Source organism: Camarhynchus parvulus, chromosome 5 (genome assembly GCF_901933205.1).
Source record: "Camarhynchus parvulus chromosome 5, STF_HiC, whole genome shotgun sequence".
Classification (NCBI taxonomy): Eukaryota; Metazoa; Chordata; class Aves; order Passeriformes; family Thraupidae; genus Camarhynchus; species Camarhynchus parvulus.
The window spans coordinates 22,693,865-22,714,960 of NC_044575.1; the positions used below are offsets into that span (position 1 = coordinate 22,693,865).

Below are 21,096 nucleotides of genomic sequence, written 5' to 3' on the forward strand. Positions count from 1 at the left end.
ATCTGACCGTTTCTAAAACCCCATATACCTTTTTTCAGATGCAAGACTATAATATAATAGAGTGCAAGAATTCGTGTGTGTAAGGAAATGGTTTCCTAAGGAAGAAATAGCAAAAGAAATTGTAAATTACAGACTCTGGCTCTGACACAGATATCCTCAGTAATAACAGATATATCACTTAATCAAGTCCTCAGTTAAAACTTCAAGACACTGAAATTTCTCTACTATCCAGGATTGACATTTATAGAAATGTAATCCTTTTTTTAGTGAAGAGCTTTGAAATTTTCATACAAAAGATGCTGGAGATATGCAAAACATTTTTTCCACAAGGGAGACAAATAACCACACATCATCTGTATTTTTTTTGTTTGAGCAGCATCAGCAGGAAAAAAATTATTAGAGCAAAATTTATGTAAACTTAAAGGTACATGTCTTTTTTGCATTATGGTTACTGGGTCACATGAAAAGTTGCTTTTTCACAGAGATATATCTGATTAGTACACAATTGCACGCTCATGAATGGATAATTTTCTTGAATTGCATGCTTGAATTATGTCAGCATAATCATAAGGCATTTTTTTTTCTTTCATATTTCTTTTCTCCAAAATTGTTAAAATTACTTTTTTACTGATGTCTAGCCACACACAAAATTCAAGATTTGTACATCTCCTATTCTGAGTTATGTAATTATTTTTCAAAAACCCTAAAATAAACAGATATTTTTCCTGCTTTGATATCCTGGTTGAAGAAAAATTGCACAAATTTGACAAGCTGTCCCATAAGCACGGGAATAAAGTTTAGCATTTTAGAGATTTGTGTCTTGTGTCCCCTTGTGCTGGTTTTGACTGGGCAGTCAGTTTTCTTCCTGGAAGTTACTATGGGGTGACATTTTCAATTAGTGCTGGAAAGAGTATTGATAATTTTGGGGTACTTTAGCTGTTGCTGAGAGCAGTGCATACACAGAGTCAAGGCCTTCTCTGCTCCCCACAAGACTCTGCCAGGAAGGGAGGTGCTAAATAAACCATGACAGCCCCATATCACCCCTGTGCCAGCTCATGCAGCACCTCCTGTGCTGAGAGCAGCCTCACTGCAATATTCCCAGAGATTTGCCAGTTCTGTGCCCTCCTCCCCTCACTGACACGTCCTCAGTTCCCTGGCCAGGCTAAGTGCATGTGGCAACTAATCCAGAGCTTCACTTAATCCTGCCTCATCATTCAGCTGTTGCAAAACAAAATAGTTAAAAGACTGAGCTTTTCCTGACTTTTCTTAGTGGGGACACTAACTGAGGTTTTGGCATTTCAATTTTTCACAGAACTGCACTAAGCTAATCTTAGTGATTTCAGGTGCTCTGGCAAATTTGGCCAAACTGAACGAACTAATTGAAAAGTGATTTGAGTAGCTGACTGACAAATCATGTGTTGGTATAAGCTCTTGTCTCCTAAAGAGTAAGGCTAACAAAAAATGCTAAAATCTATCCAGCAACACCAGATTTCACTCTGAGAATGAAGCCAGAAGACTTTAATTCAAGAAGTATTTATTTGAGTAAATTAAATCTGTCATAGTGTTGAATTTCAGCCTCACAGTATTAAAAATTGTGGCTATAGCTGTTTAGAATATGTAATACAGGTGACCTTTCGAAAAAAGTAAATCAAAAAGATCTTTTCCCTTCACATTTTGAAAAATTTTAAGTCACTGGCCATTTCTATTGCAGAAGAAGATTCTAAATAGATACAGAATCTGGTATCTAGTGAAAGTGGAAGTCAGTGTCTTCTACTATTTACAGTCTCTGTGCAACCTTTCCAGTGACCTCTGTGGTCACTACAGTAAAATTCTGTGAAATACATTGTCAAGGTGTCCTGGGTTTAATGCTACTAGCAGATCTATTTAAATCTTTAGACCAAAATGTCCTGAAAGAAAAGTAAAACATTGTTACTAACCTTTTTTAGGTTGAGTACTTTAAGCAGGTGGAACATTCTGGTGAAAAGAAGAGAATCAACATATTCTTCCTTCAAAATTAACAATGTGGCATGTGATTGGAGGGGTATTATGTGCTATTAGTGGATAAAATTCACAGTAGTACTGAGCAGTCTTTTTGTCCATCATAAATGTGTGAATATAAATATCTAAGAGCATTTAAATTCATTCTTCCCTGGCTGTGAACTCCTTAAGTTTCTCTGGTGCTATTTAGCTACTCTGTCACTCACTATTCTCTCTCAGATTATCTATTTCACATTGCAGAAATCCAATCCTCTGACATATGTATTAGGAACATGCTTTCTATGTGATTATGCTTTTCACAGTCTATAAATATAAGAGTATATGAAAACCAGCACTTAGAACACTTGGAATCTTTCACTGGCTCTCTCAGCACCTCAAAAAAGGAGGAGCTGTGAGTGAACATATCTGATCAACCACACTAGAACACCAGCAGCAACAACCTTGTAATCAGCCTGAAAACCTGCCAAGTATTTGTCTTGGCAAAGTAGAAATTTAAATAAATGCCCATAGAACTATACTATTTAGGCAGATTGTTTTTATTTTTCAAGCATTCCCTAGCCAAATTTTTCAAGGAGGATCTTCATATCACTTTAAAATATAGGCATATGTAGGGAGTAAAATAGAGTCAGTTCTTGGCCTGTTCACCAATAATCAGATATGGAAAATAAAACACAAAACAACCCAAACCCTTTCACTTATTCCAGAATTTCTACTATACATTCCAGCTGAAGAGAGGAAGCCATTTCTTGCTCTTAGAGGTTTTTCTGAGGGTTCTCTGAAATGAGACCAGCATACAGGTACACTATAACAGGAAAAAACTCTCGCATATCTATTATTTCAGCCCTGAGGTGCTCTTAACTATGCTCCTTGGCAGAAAGCTGTAGGAAAATAATTCATCAGAGAGAATGCAAGATCCAAAACCATAGCTCATTCAAGGTGTTTATCAGCCCTGATGTAAAATAAACTACAATACATCTGATGAGTTAGAGAAAAGAGCATCAATGAACAAATGGCAATTTCTAGGTCTTTTAGACATCCTTTAAGTATAATTTTGGACAGATCTTGGCCTGACTCTTATAAAAGGTGAAGTTTTTTTCCTAACACGACTGGAAAAAAGAATAATGGTACACAGACTTTTCGAGCAAATACCAGAAAAACCTGAAATAGAGGTATAGCAATGCACAAAGATTCATTATTATTCTGTCTACCTTTAGGCACCAAAACCAAGAGTCTGAGTATTTTAATCTCCCTGTGTAGGCCAAGGGAAGAGATACAGTCTTTCAGAGCGAGAAAGAGTTTTTCCAGTGGATTGAGGAACCTTCCAGAGCTGCTTTCTCTGCTGTTTACCTTAGGCAGCATCCCCATTTCAGTGCCTTGGGCTCCAGTTCAGGGCAGCCTGAGCAGAGGTGACTGCTGGCCCTGCAAGGTGCCACTTTCCCTCCCCACCCCTCTGAACTACTCCAGGCCTGGGCCGCTCTGTTTCACCTTGGTAATCTGGCAGAAACTTAAAACCCCCCACTGAGTTATTTTCTGTTGGATTAACTATTAATACACTTAATAAATATGTTATGGCCATTTTCTGCTTTCTTGGGATTCCTTGTCTGGAGTTGTACTGTGGAAGTAGCACCCCAATAACTTCTGAAGAACTAAATAGTACTTACCATTTTTCCTGGAAATGGCTGGATGAGAGTGGTGCACACCACTGATAGCTCACTGATTCCACAATGCCATCTTCCATGGGTGCAGCAACACAGACTGCTTAGGTTGACAGTTACCAAAATAATTTTGCAGTGCAGAAAGAATTATACAGTAAATTTCACTTCCCAAGACTGCAAGATTACAATAATTTTTCAAAAAATCTTTAAAATGCCTGAGGACAGAGCATCAAACATTTTAAGAAAGGAAGGAGAAGGGGAGCAAAGCTAATAAAGTCCTCAGGTGTGTAAAGATTCTGCTAATAACAATCAGAACAAGTCAAATCACCTGTGGGCTTCACTGATGCCTGGGAAAGAGTACCAGCCCGGCACATGTATAGTATTTCTGGATTTGTTCTCAGTATCACTTCAGTCTCTAACTAAATGCCATCCTCAGAGCATGGTGCCACTAAACCACACAGATGGTAGCAAATATTTGTCTGGAGGAAAACAGAAATTGTAAAGTACTTATAGAGTTTACTATCTCAACTCTGTGTATTATATTAAGCCTTCTAGATTTATTGCTAAGAGAAAAATGGAAATACTAAAGCCTTTAAATTTTTTTTTCTCTATTTAGGGTAAACCAAGACCCAAAATCACCTGGCTGAAAGATGGTCAAACTCTAGACTCCAAAGATGTGGGAATTCGGAACAGTAGCACGGACACAATCCTTTTCATCAGAAAAGCAGAGCTTCACCACTCAGGAGCATATGAAGTCACTCTTCAGATAGAAAACATGTCTGATAAAGTTGCAATAACAATACAAATCATAGGTAAGACCCTGACAACATCAGAATTAAGCAGATCATGCAAAACAAAATAATGGCCGGACTGAGGCAACCCAAAGGTCCAACTCCCTCAGAATCCCTTCTCTTTCAATGGTTGGTTGCAGATGGTAGGACAAAGAGCAGGGCAAGCATGTGACCTTATTTTCCTACTACATTTTCCCACCATGAAATTATCTGTGTCTTAGAGACCTTCAGAGGGTGAGGGATATTCTTTGTGTTCCATAGCTATTTAGTGATCTTTAGTGATCTTTTTCTTGCCTAATTTTATCCAGTCTGTATTTTAATCCAGGTCTAGTTTGAGAATCCAAACATCCTTTTATAAGGAATTTCATTTTAAGTACATATACCTATTTGTTTTAATTAGAGTCTGTCTCCTGACAATCTCATTTAACATCTATACAGTTTTGTATCAGAAAAAAACAAGAATAATCATTCAGCTTTTCCATGTTACTCATAATTTTATAACATTCAGTCCCACTTGCCTCAGTTAACTTTCTCAACTCTTTTACTCTCTTCATGTTGACTATTTTCAAACAGATGCCATTCCATATCTTTGATCATCCTTATCAATCTCCTTTTTGTCACTTTAAGAGAGATAGAATTTCAGAGTTCTGGTGTTCTTAGGCATAGCCATATTATACTCAAGGAAGGAAATATGACTCTTGGAATGGCCGTACTTTTACATGGGGCTTTTTTCATTAGATAAGGATAGGGAGATAAAATTATTGCCATAATATACCTCTACAGTTTTAAAAATTAGAAGGCACAGTCCTGTGAATTTGAAAAATTTACATTTAATGCTTTACTCTGTTAAGAGTGTCTAGTTAGTCTGGAGCTTATTCTCTATTATACAATTTCCAATGTAATATAGTTTCCAATGTTTTCTAATGTCATTGCCAAAGTTTCCATAACTTCTGTTGGGATTATGTGAGAGATATTCTGAGATCTTGCATATTCAGATTTCATTAATGTTTAGCCACAGCTTTTATGTTTCTCCTCATTAGCACTCTTTTTAACATTCTTGATAACTGTTTTTATTTCTCTTTCCCCACACTTTTACACTGTTATCCCAAATTTCTTCCAGTGTATCAATACATTTTCAGAATACGTGTTTTGGCTCACCTCCTAATGCTTTGGAATTAAAAATGCTGACTTTGCTCTGCTTAAGTTTTATTAATTATGTTGGCAGAATGGGTATGCAATGGTGCCAACAGCAAACAAGAACGGCACAAAAAATTGGAGCAAATATGTCTTAATACCAGCAGCAGCTTCTGCTCAAAGGATGACTGCAGTTCTGCAAGAGCAAAATAAGTAAATGGCAGCTAAACAAAAATAATCCCAAGAGCGCCCAGAGAAGGTGTGGATGCCCCATGCCTGGTGCTGTTCAGGGCAAGGCTGGATGGGGCTCTGAGCAATCTGGTCTGCTGGAAGGTGTCCCTGCCCATGCCATGGGGTTGGAACTGAAAGATCTTTGATGTCCCTTCCAACCTAAGCCATTCTCTGACCCTATGACTCAGGTAAAGGGGAGTAGTGCACCCTACATTCTAATTTATCTTTCTAAAACTGGTTAGTGGCTCTTGATTCTGGCCATTGCTCTTAGGCCATAGCACCAAGTATCTTCTGCCTACTGTTTGTGTAGAAAGTCACAAAAACATATCCATCTACCATTGCCAGAGAGTTATACTATACAGAAAATGAAATATTGATAAAAAGAACTAATCTTATCACACATGTAAGAGTTGTAGGACATTAATTTTGTACTTCTTGGGCAGTTTGGTTAAATGAATGGGAATATATATGTTTCATTAATTCATGACCAAGAAGAGAAAGGGCTCGTTACATATGCAGATACTTCTGCAATCAGGGCATCTACCCTGATTCTTGATTGTGTTATTCTAGAGGAACTACCTCTTCTCAATTCTGCCAACTGCACTTTTTGTTCCCCAGATTTTATATTCTCTTGGCACAACAGAAATATGGGTGATTCAGGAACTCTTTCTACACTCCTAGTGGTGGTTTCGGTGCTGTAGAACAGCAGGCTGAAAAGCCACCCTGGGTTTCAGAGATACAACAAGTCAATCAGTGATCTTTTGAGGTGTCTTTTCATCAGCTAACTTCCCTTGGCAAAAGTCTCCTTGATGAACAAGTAATGCTTGTGGCTTCAGCACCTATCTTTTTTTGGGGTAAGGCAAGAATGCAGGTAGCCAAAAGCTCTGCTGTGGTGATGAGTCAGGTCAGCTCCAAACAAGAGGAAACAACTCTGTTACTGCCATCACCTTCCCTCGTTGCCAAAACAGTTGTTGCCATTTACTCTGCAGATCAAAAAAAGATGTGCACTATTTCCATGGGAATCGAGTATTTACTAAAGACTTTTAGAAAGTTCAAAGATAATGAAAATAACTCCAATCTCCGGAGAATATGGTTCCCTCAACTTCTTTCACCCTCTACATGAATCAATAAATTATGTCTTTCATCATGACTTCTATTGACCGAAGCAAACCTCAGTTCTATACTTTATTTTTTTAACTGTAATTAATTCTTTTTCTTGTTTTGTATTATTTGAAAATATAAATTAGAATTTATCTTTGAAAGGTAATTCACACTATCTCCTCTTCCCATTGTATAAATTTCATTAGTTTGCAAAACTCCTCAGCTGAGCTTGCGCTGCAGGTAAGACAGAATACTTCCTCAGAATATAAATCCCCACTACGACACAGTGCTCTACAGAGGAAAATAATTTGAGTCAGAAGTATCAATAAGTTTAACTTTTCCCATCCTGTATCCATAAGCTAGAGTTGTACTGGTTATTACTGAGAAAGAAATATTCTACCATTCTATGAAGAAATTTTGGACAGATCTTCTTGCAGATTGCATTATCCCACTGAACCACAAAGATCAAGAACATAAAAACCCATGTAGCAAATTTATCCATCTCTGCCTTTTTTAAGGTTGTTCTTCACACATATGCAGACAGGTATGTAGTATGAAAAATTCTTCTCTTAAATCGGAATAGATTGATTGATTTCTGTAAAATGAAATACATATCTAACAAAACAACTAGATTTTTGTTTCTTCTAAGTTGTGATTCAAGTTAACAACAAATGCATTTCCACATCCCCATAAGCAATGTTGCTCATTTGACAACATATTGCCATTCCCTCCTTCAGAAACAGAGAAGAAAATGTATGAAGGTTTTACCTGGTTGGCGGCTGCTGAGAAACACAGAAGATGGCAGGTTTTTCTCTGAAATGTTAGTTAAGATAGGCAGAAAGAAGATGATAAATGGAATGAGAGCCACGCATTCCATATCCCTTATCAGACATCATGCAGTGCTCTAGTAGGCACCACTTTGAAGAAGGACAGTAGGGGTCAAACCTAATTATAAAGCAGCTTTTCAATTCCAAAGTTTGTCATTGAAAAGAGAATTAGCACATTATGCGTCGATGTAGAAAGTCCCAGTTCCCCCAATAACAAAGGCTAATTTATTACTGATTTGAATATCCTTCTTTAAGGAATTAAATTACAAGCCATCTATAATTACATTCCTCTGTGCTTTGCTCATCTCAAACCTACATCCATCAGATTCTTACAATTTTCTTAATTTTTCCAGCTTAACTACACAATGGGGAGACAGTTTCCCTTCAGCTGTCTAAAATGATCTTGAACTATTTTTCACTCAATAATAAGATGAACTATCCAGCTGTCCCCAGCAGGCCCCATAACTGGGTGCAACAATCTAACATCAAAAAGGTGGATTGGTGTCTTCAACTTAAAAAGACAGAAATATTATTTAATAAATCTAATCTAAAGCTTACAGCATTTGACTAAACAACACGATATAAAAAGAAAAAATAAAATTATTATCATTTCATACTATGTTGTTTTTCTCTATATTTCCATGTATCTTAAAAAGGACACAGATTTCTCTATCTCTTTGAGAGTTTGTTCTTTTTCTAGGTATTACAGAGAAATCACCCAGTGGGCAAGCTAACAAGCACTGAGCCAAGAGGGAAAAGATGTATTCCCAAATGGCTGGCCTTCCTCAGCTGGAAGGCACACACCCCATTGGCCTGGTAGTTATAGCAGTGTAGATAAATGGCCAAGAAATTGCACTGAGGTAACAAAGTAAGTAATAAAACTGCAGTTAAAGAGTTAATCACATCCATCCAAACAACACAAACTTCTTATTCTATTTTAAAGATGTTACTAATTCTCGTGTGTTTTCTATTTCTCCATAGGATTCAGCCTCTCAAAAGAATATTCAAAGGGTATTTTAAAATTTCCCAATGTTCTTGTTTACAGTTTTAATTTCACATTAATTAAGTGTGTTGCTATGGAATGTTACAGATTGCTATCAGGTTCTATTTTTTTTCCCTGCATGGGGAAATGACAAAGCTCTTGAACCTTGAACTAAAAGCTAAGGTGTTTTCTTATGTCTCCTCTGCAGACAAGCCTGGGCCTCCTCAGAATATAAAGCTTGTGGATGTTTGGGGATTTAATGCAGCCCTGGAGTGGTCACCTCCCCAGGATGACGGCAATGCTCAGATCTTGGGCTACACCATTCAGAAAGCTGACAAAAAAACAATGGTAAGAACTTGGCTGGGTCTGTGGCTTTGAAGGGAGTTAAACCAGCACCTGCTCTGGAAACACAGAGACTTGAGGAAATGACTGAGTTCATGACACTCATTTGTGTGTCCAAGGTGTCCTGTGGCACCTCAGAGGTAATTAAACATTGAAAAGTAGAATCTAAAAAAACCCCAAAAGGTGAAAGATTAATCTAAATACTCAGTAGAAAATGGAAGAGAGACCAAGCCTGTGCAGTATCAGGAGGCAACTGCATAGACAGCTCTCCTTAGAAGGTGGAATGATAGTTTTTATTTGGAATTATATTTTTCATAAATGCAGCAAAAAATTGAAGGGGAGGGAGGAAGAGTTAGAGTTGAAGTGAGATGCTAGGCATAGCAGGGTATGTACTGGGAGAGGTATGTGTGCCTGTCAAACTGGAAAATATCTTTCTCATGGAAGAGGCCACTGAGCAGTCACATTCTGAGTACACATCTTGTACCAGATTCCCCAGATAGGAGTGTGGCCAAAATATGGCAGAGAGTTGAGGGAATTTTTTTCTCAAAATGGAAGCATTAATATGCCTATCACACCACCAGAATATAAAAGTAAGAAAACAGATCAGCTGATCTTCACAGGGAGTAACATAATGTTAATTTCACAGGTTAGTGCTAAATACCTGTCTGCCTGTCTTTTCCTTGTAACAAAATAATTCTCTCCATGCCAAAAGCAGCACCAGTCTGACCTCTCATACGATCTTTCTAAACAGTACGGTCTTGTTACAGGAATGGTACACGGTTTTTGATCACTATCGTCGCACAAACTGTATCGTGTCAGACCTCATTATGGGAAATGACTATTTTTTTCGAATCTTCAGTGAAAATTTGTGTGGATTGAGTGAAACTGCTGCAACCACCAAAAATCCTGCCCACATCCAAAAAACAGGTAACATATTCTTCAAACCAAAGATCACAAAAGCCACTAAGTGCCAGAAGTAATACACTGGCAAATGGAAAATACAGATTTACTAGCTGCACCCCTAAAGATATTTTCATTATTTAGCAACCAGCATTTAAAAAGAGCTTCAGCATCAAGAGCCTTTATCTAGGCATATCTCCTGTACTAATACAAAAGTTAGTTAAAAAATATTTAATCACACAGTCTTCCTAAACTATATTGTCTGAAGTAAATAATACAACAGGGGGATTATGTTTCTATTTTGGGGTTAAAAGTTGAAGATGTCTGTGGTGAAGACTTTCCCTGTACACATATGGCCATCATATTTTTAATAGAAGCTGAAAACTCATGATAGCCAGGACTCTTAACTAACACATTAAACATGAGATATGCTTAAGAATGAAATGTATTTAAAGACTTTTTCTATCACAAATGCCAAAAGTTTTGAAGCTTCTTAAAATGATACAGACAAAATAAATGACAGATAGATTGTACAGAAGTCAGCAGAACTGCCAACACAGTTCTTACTATTTTGTCTCTTTGAACTGCAGGCACCACTTATAAACCCCCTTGTTACAAAGAACACGACTTCTCGGAGGCCCCTAAATTTACCCACCCTTTAGTGAACCGCTCTGTGATCGCGGGCTACAACACCACACTCAGCTGTGCTGTCAGAGGCATCCCCAAGGTACAGTCACCACTGTCACTGAGATTGCTGCACCAAGGCAAGAATTCCTGCCAGCTCAGGGTGGCTGAGTGTGGCATGGCTGTGCAGAGGAGCAGCAGAGGGCACCTGGTCATGCCCACCTCGCCCACACCTGAGCCTGCAGAGAGCGGGGGCAAGTGGTTGGGTGGATCTGTGCACAGCTGGGGGGTGACACAGTGATGGGGACAGAGGGAAGGGCACTCACTGCTCCTGGTGGCACCACACCACTGGAAATGTACCACCTCTGCACAAAACCTACTCACTGCAGAAGGCAAACAACGACAAAATGGTCTGCTCACAATCTATACTCTGCTCTCTCCAGAGTTTGAAGAAAACAGCAGCTAAATGTCATCTACTGTTCCACTAACTAAATGACACAGAGGAACAGCAGTTTTTCTGTAACACCAATGCATCCACAGAAGTTTTTGACAGTCTGAGCCATTTTGCAAAACTAACTAGAATAAGGCGTGGTCTCATGTGAAGTTTTTTTGCGGGGGTTTTGTTGGTTTGTTTTTTTAATCTCACAGGAATATTTTCTCATTCTAAATATATTTATGAAAGTCCCATCAAAGAGTACATAAAGATGTACTATTTTATTAATCAGGAACAAGCAGTAAAAACTGTATCAGCTAGGAGCTAAATTTAGATTTCTCAGAAAAGGGAAATAAGATTTTTGCCTGCAGTGAAGGAATTTACCATATTAAAACATAATCTTGTCCTAAATTTAAATTAGCACAATCCCTTCACGTCTGGCTACTTATTTTCAGCTTCTTTCACTACCTCATACCTGTGAAAGGATCTGATTGCTACAGAGCAAAACACGTAACAATCACTCAGTCCAAATCTAAAAAAATCATTTGCTGCATTCATTGTATGAAGAAGGAGCTCCAGACAAAACTCAAAAGTAAAAAGGAAGCATATCCATGTAAACAGCTTCAAAAAAACAAGGACATTACAGAATAAACACCAGCAACTGTAGGCAAAATCGATCTTCCAGTAGCTGCCTCAGCTTAGAAATGACAGTGTTATTGACAATATTCCCTCTTGGTTAACTGACATTTTTGTGCATCTGCATCCACTTCATTCTGTTTCCATGGTTTTAAGAAGATTCTTTAAAAACCTTCTCAATTTTACAGCGGTTCTTGAGCAGTAATGGAAGGTTTTGCAATTCAGGCATGCTAGCTCCTCCTTCACATTAGCCTGAAGGATCCAAGTAGTCCTCAACCTTCAGTACACCTAATGCTCCTAAAGCAGCTTTTCAAGATATGTTTTTGTACTTCCATTGCCCAAATTAACCTTGATAAAATGTTTCAGTACCTGCAGCAGTGCTCTGCAAAAGCTCTCATTACCTTATGCGGATGAAAAGTTCCCAGTTCTTAATAATTGTAGATTGTCCAGCACACCTCAGGATGATCTGTATGGCATGCACTGTCTCTGCTTGCAGTGGTAACTTTTCCACTGCCCTGCCAGTAATGAAGTATAACAAGAGACATATATCCAGAAAGATAAAGAAGCTATAGAGAAGCAAGGAAAAAATGTTAAGGCAGGAAAAATTCCAGTAGAGACCTATCAAGAAAATTGAGCAAGTTGCAGGTGGGATGCACTGGACTGATATACCACAGGTGAAAGACAAAAGTGATTCCGTAGATTTGAATGCACTCTGTAAAAACAGTGTAAGTAGTTTTGGGGTTTATGGGTGAAGAAACAGAAGACATTAATGTCTGAAAGAAAAATAGATAAATGTAAAACTTGGTTTTCTATTCTTTAAAGACTGTTTCTTCACTATATGTACTAATGAGCTTGAAATAAACAAAAGCAGTTTGTTTCATCAGATTTTTCATTTTCAAAATTTCATTTATAAAAATTAAAGGCATATTTTCAGGGATTGGAAACAAAACATAAAAGCTTGAACTGGTATAGAAGCAACCACTTCATTCCATAGCAGAAGCCAACAGGAACTTTATGTTTAAATTCCTGAAGTTTCTAAAGATATGCTAGAGAGTTTGGAAAATCCTTTCCTGGACCAAACCTGGCATCCTAAATTGGCCACCCAGCATCTGTGGACTTTTATGACACTTCTGTTCTAGTAATCTGTGACATTTAATTCCCCTTCTGTAAGATACTTGTAGCAGTCAAATACATTTTAATAAGCACAACTAAATAACTCCTAAATGAATGAATTTGTAGACAGTTAATAGGGGTTGGGGTTTTTTTCAAATTGCAATAAAAGAGGGAAAAAACCTACATTTTCTATGTGCTATTTTTGAGTTAACAAAAATACTGAACTGTTATATTATTGGTTTCATGAATTTGCACTGAATGAGATGTTCCTTGAAAAACTATTAACAGTTCTTTTTAAATACTCCTCATAATACCCCATATAATACTACTTAGCCTTTGATGGCTACAGGAGGCCGCAAGATCAGGTGTAAGTCTTCCATTCTCTACCTTCTATCTTAAAAATCTTCTTTTTTGTTCTTCAGCCAAAGATATTCTGGTTCAAAAACAAAATGGATCTCTCTGGGGACGCCAAGTACCGCATGTTCAGTAAGCAGGGGGTGCTGACCCTGGAGATCCGCAAGCCCACTCCCTTTGACGGAGGCATTTACACCTGCAAAGCTGTCAATGAGTGTGGGGAAGCTGAAATAGAGTGCAGGCTGGATGTCAGAGGTAATCAGATTAATCCTATGCATAACCCCATCACTGCAATGAAGAGAGACTAATGGGTAGTTAAAAGGAAATAAAGTCATAGTTCCCCTTTATCCGATTTTTGGGTGGTATATAAAAAGTTTGTTAATTACAAGCATCACTAAGATTTTTTTTTTCATTCTGAAGTGTTATGATAGAATTAGGTTACTTGCTAGGTAATACAGGTCTGATGGTGCACAATTATCGCACTTCTGACTTGCTATTCCTAGTGCAGATAGTTAGCAGTGGAAGGGAGGTCTATCTACAACCACTGCATCGAGGATAACTTCATCAGAATTTGTGCTTATTCTGTAAGTGAAGGTTTTAAATCACATCATTGACTATTAGACATATGTATAAGGTAGTGCACGCTACATCACAAACATTCTTGGAACTGTAACAAATTATTTTGTTTGTCAAAAGGACCAGGAACAAAAGTCACATGTTTATAACAGAATAAAAAAATATGAAATATTCAATATTTTTTGTAAAGCTGCCAGCAAAGTATCTATTTATCAATACAAATGTATGTAGCATTACTTTAAGTGCTCAAACCCAGAAAAAGCTGCAAAAGTGACCTACATAATAGTAATTGATGGAAATCCATTTTCAGCACAGCAAGCCTGAAGGTATTTCTAGACAGCACCAAGTTGAATATTTGACTCAGTGCTAAATCAGGAATGTGCACACAGTACACCTTGCAGTGCTGGGTGCCAATACCCTCAGGGCTCATGGATTAATTTTATCATCATCTGAAGCTGGCTTTGGGAACATTAAATCTTCTTAGAATCATCAGATAAAAGCAACTACTAGAGAGTGTCCATATTTCACTTTCAGTACCAAGCCTCAATTTAAAATTACCATTCTTTAATGTCTGATAATATCTTAAACTTTTTTTCATTCTCCAGCTCCTCAGTAAAACTCTGAATCTCAGTTGATCTGCAAGTCAAGGTAAGAATAAAAATAATTCAACTGGAAAAAGGAGCAATGGTTATTTGGTCAAATGTGTGAATAAACAATCATTAAGTATTCATGGTAGAGACTTTTGAGAATGTTTATAATGTTTATGTTATTATAAACAGATGCACATATAAACATCATTGTTTATATGTATAATATAAACAATAATGTTTATATGTGCATTTGTTTTTATTTCTGTTTGTTTTTCAGTAGTCAGTATTTTATGGGTCTCCACCTTAATACACTGTGCCAATGTAAAAATCTGTAAGAATAACAGAATATTTGGTTGTCATTTTTTCTTAATTCACCACAAGCACTCTCTCTAAGAGACTGTTATTTATTAAAGTAGGGCTAACTAATATCAATAACCTTGCTTCAACAAAGAAAGTATAGTTAACATTTAAATGCATCTAGATGTGTAATGTACATTTTAGACTTAAAAAGAATGAAGTAGTATAACAGCAGTCAGGTAATGTATTTGACAATAAATCCTTCTCTCCATTTTCTGTCTCAGCATTAGAGTGGAACTTGAAAAGAAGAAAAGTGAAGAGATTAATGAAACACAAATACTGCTCATTTAGGAGTCCTGGTCATCTTAGCAATCACTTAATATACATGTACAAGGAGGCAGCAGTGTCTTGTAATGTGCTGCTTACTCAGTGTGTTTTCAGACAATATTTCCTCTTTTCATATATCGGTCGTAGTTAGATTGCCCTTGTCTCCACATGAAGAAATTGAAAGAAATGAAGATAAAACTTTTCCACCATTACATACACAAAATATGTTTTTTAAAAAATAGTAAAATCATGTAAAACTGAAAAAACCCTAGTCCTTTCCTAATGTCTGAAACAAGCATAAATCCCCCCATTCTACAGTTCACTCCATTTTCTCTTTGCAGAACTCTGACATTCTTCATAAGAAACAAGTAGGTCAGAATAATGAAGTAGTAACATACTATTTACAGTATATAATTATACAAATATACAAATATATTTGTCTCCGTGCAACAGAATGTAACTTTCATTCCTGCTGTTTTTACTGTCGTGAGCGCTTGAAATATCCACTGCTGTGCTCTCGAGCAGAACTTTGTCCAAACCACACCATTGGGGAACCACTGGCTATAGCTACTGTTCTGCTTTTTATAGAAAATAATTCATTTGATAATTACTCACTACTTGTTTTCTAGCTTTTAAAAAGACACCAGCATAGAATTCCAGTTATTAGATGTTTTTTTCTACCAGTCAGAGACATCACACGAATCTACAAGGATAATTTTGCATGTCAGATGAAACAGTGAAAATTCTAGCAAGGGAGACTATTTGCATGTAAATAAAAAACTTTAAAGAGAATCTTGGAATGAATGTAATAAACTTGCTGTCATAACTCTTCCTGAAGGTTTGTGAAAGGCTATGAGTGATATGTAAGCATTTTTGCAGATGATTTTGTCTAAGCAAATGACACAATGGCATTTCTAGCTTCTCACCTTCAAATTTGAAGAGTATCTGAGGTAGGTTTTTTCCTGTGGTAGTTGATAGTTTCTGGCTGGGAAGTACGTTCTAATGATCACAGGAGATGGTAGGAAGATGATATTAATCCAGGCAGCATTGCCTTTTGGAAGCTACACAAAGGAAATGAAGTAACACTCCTCCTCTGCCTCCAACATGCCACTTGGGATGGCAAAGCATATCTCACACAGTGTGTTAGTTGTATTAACCAAGCAAATGCATCTTCATAATAAAAGCACTGATGGTCATGAGACGTGTATTTTAATTATTTCATTATGATATCAGAACAAAAAAGGATACCCTGTAAAACCAAAGCAAACTTATTCCAGGTTAATACTTGTCTGTTGTACATTGTTGTTATTCAACAAATAAATAACATTTTAAAAGGAAAATATGCAGCCAGGTTTACATTGTTTTGTGCTTACATTTTCTGAGCAATGCTATTATTTTTTTTAAAGGAACATACCACAAATAAAAGACAGAGATGATCCATATTCTAAAGAACCTGTGACCAGTAGGCAGTGGACCAAGAGGACCATCCCAGCATCTGTGTGACAATGCATATTGCAAAGCAGCGACTGAATTGCAAAAGTTGGAGCCTAATTCCACAGGGCTTTCTAAGAATGCTGCACTTGAAAAACAAAAATTAGTTTTGATTTCCAAAATTTCCAATGACAATGAGTCAAATGCAAATCCAAAGCATTACAAAAGAGAAGCACTAACTCTAGCTAGGTTTAAGTCGTCATAAAAAGAAGAATTCTGAGTTCCAAACACTCACTTTCCTGAAAAGAGGAAAAGGGGGAAGTTGCACCTGCAAAGTCTCAACTTCCTGTAATTATTTCAAGAAAGGTCTTCAGAAAATGGTAGGTGTTTATTGATGTTTTGACAACATATACTATAGTAATTTACCTGTTCAGTGGCTGACATAGATCCTAAAAGTAGAGTCACTAATTGCCCATTAATTCCATGCTGGTAATAAACAAATTATTAAGTAAATAATCTTCATCCCAATCTGATTAAAACCATATACACTGAGAAGCTTCTCCCAACCTACTTGGTTAAGAACAACAAAGTATCTCCCAATTTTCCCCCCCATCACACCTGAAAGACCACTTGATGAAAAGAGTCTACACTATCATTTCCTGGGTGACATCTCCTCTGATGTCAAATCAGCCTTATCTCTAAATGTCATGGCAAATATTCTTATCTTGTAGTTGTTTAGTACTGTTAGAAGTGTGTAAAGTTTGTTCAACAGTAAAAGAAAAAATTAAAATGGGTCATAAAGTTTAAAAATTCCTACCTAGCAGCAGTCTCTTTTGGCACATTAAGTGCCCTTCAGAGCTGACAGCAGTTACTTACAAAAACAGCAGTCCTACTGAATTCTTCCAGTAGTTTTCTCCATCAAGACAAGAAAAATCTGTTATTGCTCCAGTAAAAAGACCCTTCCATGTGAAAAATACATGTAACTTAGACAAACATAACCTCTTCAGGCTGATTATTTCTATCCAGTTGGACGTGAAACTGACTGTAAGTTTTGATGCTTCCACAATTTCCATTTAAATCCCATGAATTGAGGCTGCTGGCTGCCTGTTCAGTGTACATGCCTTTCCTTCAGACTATGAACTACACACCTGATGAAGATACTTGGATGCTTTGAATTAACATATGTAAGACTCATGTGAAGCACAGGGGTGTTGCAGAGCATTACTAAAGCCCAGTGCTGCACTTCAGGTAAGAAACATCAACTCTAAAATATTATGACAAAGAAAAAGCACTTCCAGTACTCCTACCAGCCCAGTTCTCTCAGGGTGGCATTACCTGCCAAACAAACCCTCTGCGGACACTTTAGCCTGAGACAACACATATTTCACACCACAGTATCAATTCTCTTGTTTCATTTGTGTTTTCAGCACTGTTGTGTAAATACTCTAACAATATTTACTTACTACTGGCAATGGGAAGCTTCATAAAAGCCACCAGCTGGAATTGAACTGTCAAATGAAAACAAACCTTATCTGAGTACCTTGTTTCCTTGAGATTGCCTTAGTCCTCAAATCCTGACCATTATTCTGTGAGCAAATAATAATAGCAAAATGAGTTAATGATTGACCATTACTTCTAAAATAACAAAGAAAAGGGCCAAAGAGCTCTCTCATGCTGCAGCACCAGCTCTCCCCTTCAGTGCCAGGAGCTCCCCCACCCACTTGTCAGCTCTTGCTCTGAGAGATTATTGCTCAGGGCTGCAAGGCGTGAAGAAAATCTCTTCAAATTGTGGTGTGAGCATAGCAGATTAAGGTAAAGCTGCTGGGTTCCCTCCTTTTCCTCTTCAGCAGGCTTATACAGAAGCTGTCAAAGGCTGTGTGGGAGTTAACGGATGGTCCCCCATGGACATAATTCTTTTTTCCTATTAACAAATAACAAGTGGATCAGTTGAAGCTAAAGAAGGAAATTACAGTTATGTCCACACAGCAGTCATGACAGTGACTGTTTGGCAGAGCTTCTCAGGTTGCAGCCTGTTCTGTATTCTGCTATCATAGATCCATAAGTACTGCTCTAAAACTAGCAGGCTTATCTGTGGTGACACCTACAGAATAAAAGTGACTGTTGTTTCTTTCCTGAGCCTTAGTTTTCACACTGGTTAATAAAAATCTCAGGAGTATTTCATTCCCAAGATCCAAGTATATACTCTAGTACTAAAGCCATTCTTGCAGAAAGGGTGCCAACTTCTAATATATTTTTATACCATCCACAATGCAGGTAAATACTTGTGTGTCCAAGGAAAGGTAACCTGTGTAATATGAAGCCATGTTTCCATCAGTGTATGTTGTCACCAATGTTTCCATGACCTAGGTGATCTAGATGACCTTCAAAGGTCCCTTTCAACCCAAAATGTTCTATTCTTCTTAAGCAGCTTTGCTGCCTAAGCTACAATACTTACGTGATATAGTGGGGTAAAATGCAAATTAAATTGATTGAGTTCAAATTGTCCCAACAAAATGTTTATGAAAAGTACCTCACCTGTCTTGAGATTATCTTCCTCTTCCTCTCTGTAAGATGGAAGTTACCTTTACCAACTCTTTCAGATTTTTCTAGGCTTACTATATCAAATTATATATAAAAATTCAGCTCTACTTATTGAAAATTACAGTGAGAGATCAAGAGATTCCTATACATTATTTTAACAAATTTTTCAGTGCAGGACATGTCAAACATTTAAAGATAGCCTCAGTACATCTCACCTGCAGGTTTCATTCTCTATGAGAAAGGATTATTGTTCTAGCTATTTCAAAAGAGATCTATAATTGAGTAGAATGAATCAAAACATAAGAAAATATTATTTGGTAGAAATTTTCCTTAATGGAATCATATAATGGCCATTTGAAGGACAGTAGCAGGAGAAAAGACTTCTCTGGAAGTCAGAAAAATCATTTATGTTGCTCTGATCACAGAATTCCTTTGAAACAAAATCCTTGTATGTATTTAAGAGAGAAGTTTGTCACTAACATGTCATCTCAGAGTAGGTTTAGAACTACAAGCTGTTCCTGTCTCCTTACAAATGAATTTTATAAGAACAGTCTGCTGAGATTAAAAATTGCCCCACTGATACCTTTCAAGTGCTTACCAAGAAGAGAACTCTATTTTAGGGAAACAAAAGCTGTCACAGAGATAATCTTTACTTGTCATTGGCCAGGGTCCCCACAGCAGTCTGCATAAGCAACACATCCTAAACAGCATGAACTGGTGAAAGTTTAAAAGAAACAGATAAGAACAGCCTCACTTATTAGGTCCAGATATGGAAAAAATAGTCAAGCATCTGCTTTCTGTGCCAGACAGAAACATTGACAATAACCAGCCCTGAAAGCACAGATAAGTGTCATAGTTATGAACACATTTCTGTCAATAATTGTGTATTAGCACAACTGTAACAAAGACAAATAATCTAAAAAAGTGACTCATTTAAAATATATAAAACATCAGTGGATAAGCAAACGTAAAACAAAAATAAGTGTTAAGTGTGCTCCCTTTTTCTTCTTATCCATGGATAATAGTTGAATGTGATTTTGTGTTCTATACAATGTATTTAGCAAACATAAGAAATATACATAGTTTCCACTGTTTTGCTGGGAAGTATAAATTGTGGGACCCCAATACATGAACCCAAAGTGTGGATGGATACACTTTAACCTTCAATAAGGTTGCATTTCCTTGGTACCTGTCATAATGCTAACAATTGTTCCAGAAATCCAGATATATTCCAGGAAATTATGATCACAAAAAGACTAAGTATCAATATAACTCTCAAATACACTTTTGTTATCTACTTACAGTTTCATGTACCCAGGGAAAAAATGGCCAAAAAATCCAAGCTTCTCTTCTTCTTTGTAGGTGAGCTCATTGTATGTGATGCCTGAAAAGAAAACCCCAAGTACAGTACATTTTGATCATAGGAAAGTCCTCAAAAATTTCTACCTGAAAATGGGACTTGTTCTTCCTCACTGGTATAAGGGGGGATAACTGGACTGTGTATTTACAAAGCATAGTATTCGCTTTTATGATTTTTGTTTCCTACAGTACTGAAAAAATTAACATTTTATGAAATTTTTTTAGGCTACAAATCTGGACTACACCAATTTATTTATTTTTAATATCAGATTAAATGGTTGAGCCATTTCTAACAAGCAGTGTAGGGAAGAGCTGCTGCTGGGAGCTATCACAGAACAGCAGCACTAAGACTGGAAACCTTTCTTTTCCCTCTACAGCACTCTTCAGCACTCCACCAAAAATAACTTGATTTAAATGCAAGAGGAGCAAGCATGGAATAAGGCTGAGAATGAAAGAAGATGACAGAGCACTTGGCAAGGACAGGAGAGAGGGATGAGAGACAGGATACTGGAAAGGGGCAAGGACTGGTCGAGCAGGTGACTGGGAAGAGCATAAGGCTGAAGTGCCTGGGCAAAGAGGCTGGGAGGTGATGATGGCCGCAGAGGCAAGAAGAATGTATAGAAAAACTACAAAGGTAAACAGATGCAGATGATCTGATGGGAAATTGAGGTGCAGAGTTGAGCCTGACTGGCTGAAGAGAGTGTAGGCCAAGGATGTGTGAGGAAACAGCAAGGAATGCAAGCAGGGCGATGTGTAAAAAGAAGAAGGAGAGTTCTTTGATACCCAGAGCACTATGGATAGACTTGTACTCACTGGACTTAGGATGAGAAACTGAAAAGGCAAAAATGAGAGCA

General features: G+C 37.3%; 1 protein-coding gene across 3 annotated transcripts in view; it reads left to right on the forward strand.

Moving 5' to 3' along the window:
• The window catches only part of MYBPC3 (myosin binding protein C, cardiac), a 62,074-nt gene extending 45,823 nt beyond the window's left edge, over positions 1-16,251 (forward strand). For all 3 annotated transcript variants that reach the window (XM_030950071.1, XM_030950069.1, XM_030950070.1), the window contains 7 exons: positions 4,270-4,465; positions 8,928-9,067; positions 9,829-9,988; positions 10,552-10,688; positions 13,190-13,376; positions 14,303-14,345; positions 14,869-16,251. In XM_030950071.1, coding sequence (XP_030805931.1) covers positions 4,270-4,465; positions 8,928-9,067; positions 9,829-9,988; positions 10,552-10,688; positions 13,190-13,376; positions 14,303-14,313 — 831 coding nt within the window. In that variant the 3' untranslated portion in view covers positions 14,314-14,345; positions 14,869-16,251. The remainder of the gene's footprint in view (positions 1-4,269; positions 4,466-8,927; positions 9,068-9,828; positions 9,989-10,551; positions 10,689-13,189; positions 13,377-14,302; positions 14,346-14,868) is intronic.
• The last annotated feature ends 4,845 nt before the right edge of the window (positions 16,252-21,096 follow it).